This window comes from Phytophthora parasitica (genome assembly GCF_000247585.1).
Source record: "Phytophthora parasitica INRA-310 unplaced genomic scaffold supercont2.25, whole genome shotgun sequence".
NCBI lineage: Eukaryota > Oomycota > Peronosporomycetes > Peronosporales > Peronosporaceae > Phytophthora > Phytophthora nicotianae.
The window spans coordinates 711,813-713,965 of NW_008649011.1; the positions used below are offsets into that span (position 1 = coordinate 711,813).

General features: G+C 43.0%; 1 protein-coding gene across 1 annotated transcript; it reads left to right on the top strand.

Moving 5' to 3' along the window:
• Nucleotides 1-1,910: 1,910 nt before the first annotated feature.
• PPTG_22893 (hypothetical protein) lies at nucleotides 1,911-2,147 on the top strand (the record flags this gene model as incomplete). Its single annotated transcript, XM_008907164.1, has 2 exons — nucleotides 1,911-1,996; nucleotides 2,138-2,147. The coding sequence occupies 2 exons, from the start codon at nucleotides 1,911-1,913 to the stop codon at nucleotides 2,145-2,147; spliced, it is 96 nt and encodes a 31-aa protein (XP_008905412.1).
• Between the last annotated feature and the right edge of the window lie 6 nt (nucleotides 2,148-2,153).

The window sequence follows — 2,153 nt, forward strand, 5'->3', positions numbered from 1 at the left end:
GGCTTTGGGTCAGCAAAAGCCGAACGTGCTAGAGCGAGAATGCATACCAAGCTTCAGCAGGATATTGCAAAGCCGATTGAGTTGGATTGAAGACCTAGTTAGCATCAGCATAACTTCCGTTCAACAATAAATAATACGTTAGATGCGTACATAATTCCTATCAATGCCGCCTCGTCAATTAGTGTGTAGTATTGCCATCTTCTTGGTCGGAAATTCTCGTGACGCTACATCCGTGCTTTCACAGGACACAAAAAAATAAGAAATTAGGCTTAGAAGGGCAACATTTACAAAAAAAATGTGAAGGGGTTCCTCTACTTTGTTTATTCTCGCCGCAAATGCAAAACAATAGATCTTCTTCTAGTGATGAATTTCTCCATCCTGTAGCTCTCTCATATGTAATGAACCACATCATAGTGTTAGAAGCAGCCTCCAACGTGAACAATGAGCGTTGACGTACATTGGAGTTTGCGTTGTACTTGTTACTTCCCGCTGCGATTGTAGAGCGGTGTCGACGTCTCTACCGATGGGTTACACTTCATTGTAACCCTCTGCGAGATAACGAGCTGCGCTATAGTGTTAGAAGCCGCCTTGAACGTAAATTATATGCGTAGTCGTACCTTTGATTCTATCTGCACCGCAATTTAATAGTGAGGGCTCTTCAGACGATTTGAGATGGACTCCCTAAACGTTATATCCCTTCAATATAGATTTGATCGTTTATGTATCGGTAGGTCGGCGTCTGTCGGCACCGTCACGCTATGGTTCATTAAAGCCTCTAATGGTCAATAACTTGCATCGAAAATCTCAAATCAATTCTCAATCTGCCCTCCAAAAATCATAACATGACGACTTTGGGGCAATGGTGACCAGTTATTTGATACGAACGACAACGTTTAGATGCATTGTTGCATTTTCTAGTTATCTTGTATGTTGGGCACGCAATGAAAACTCAGCTAAAAAAAATAGTCTTTGAAATCCCATACTAAACTTTAGTCAAGACTAAGGCCCTGTTCGAAAAAGGTTAGAATCACTAGTTTTTCAACGATATCATATACTAGTATGGAATCATGCTGCATCTTTACGGCTGAACCCCCCCCCCCCCCCAATATTACGCATATGAATTCCGTGTGTATTTTACTTATTTTACGAATAAAGTACTCCCTTAGTGATACTTTTAAAGTATTAGAGTATTAGGGAGAATATGTTTTACAGTATTGTCCGTTTCACATACTTTGCCGCCTCGTAAGGACTTCTTAATCGGTCTTTGGGAGCAGTTAGGGTAAATCTAAACTTAGGTTACCACTTTGCCAAACCGACGTCGGCGTATGCGTAAAACGGTCATCAATGTACTCGTACATGTAATATAAATATCCTTAGCTCCAGACAAACAACCACTTTCGTTTGACAACAAGAAGCATAGGTTCCTCGTAGAAAATGCTGGCGAAGACACTTTTCCTTCCGTAGTTCGCTGCTGCTTGACTATCAAAAAATGAGAGCCATTGGGAAGACGCCGCGACAAGGGAAGAGTAGCTCGATTTGACTTTACAATCATTGACGGTCGTGCTGTGCTTCGGGCAAAGGTCGAGTCCAAGTTTTAATCTCAAATAGGAAAAGCGCTCGACTCAAGCACAATGGAATACGTAAAGCCTAGCAATAATGCATCACAGAAGCTTTTCCAGCCAATTGCGTCCACCGACCAAGAGCTAACTCAGCAGCTCGAGATGATCTGAAGACGCGCACGACTTCGTAAAAGGGGTCGGTCTGAATTCGAGATAGAATTATTCGTCTACATGCGCAAAAGCCCTCCTCCTACGACAATAAGGCGTGCAACCCAGTCTAGAATCCAGGAGCAACTTCCTCTGGTAGCTGATTTTTTACGCAGCAGAGAAGTATCCGCTGGGCCAGCGACGATGCTGTACATAGCTACAACTCAAGCAAGACTCCCCTCTGACGCGCCCCTGGAAGTGCCGACAAGTTCGACGTTTCAACAACTTCAGTACGTTGATGAACAACAAAGGATTCTGTTTGTTCTTTGAGGCAGTAGTTACACCGGCTTCAGAAACACCAATCAAAGCATCTTCGAGAGAAACGTCGTCAGATAATTTGACAACTTCAACGCCCCCCATTGTAACATTAGGAAGATCTAATATCTG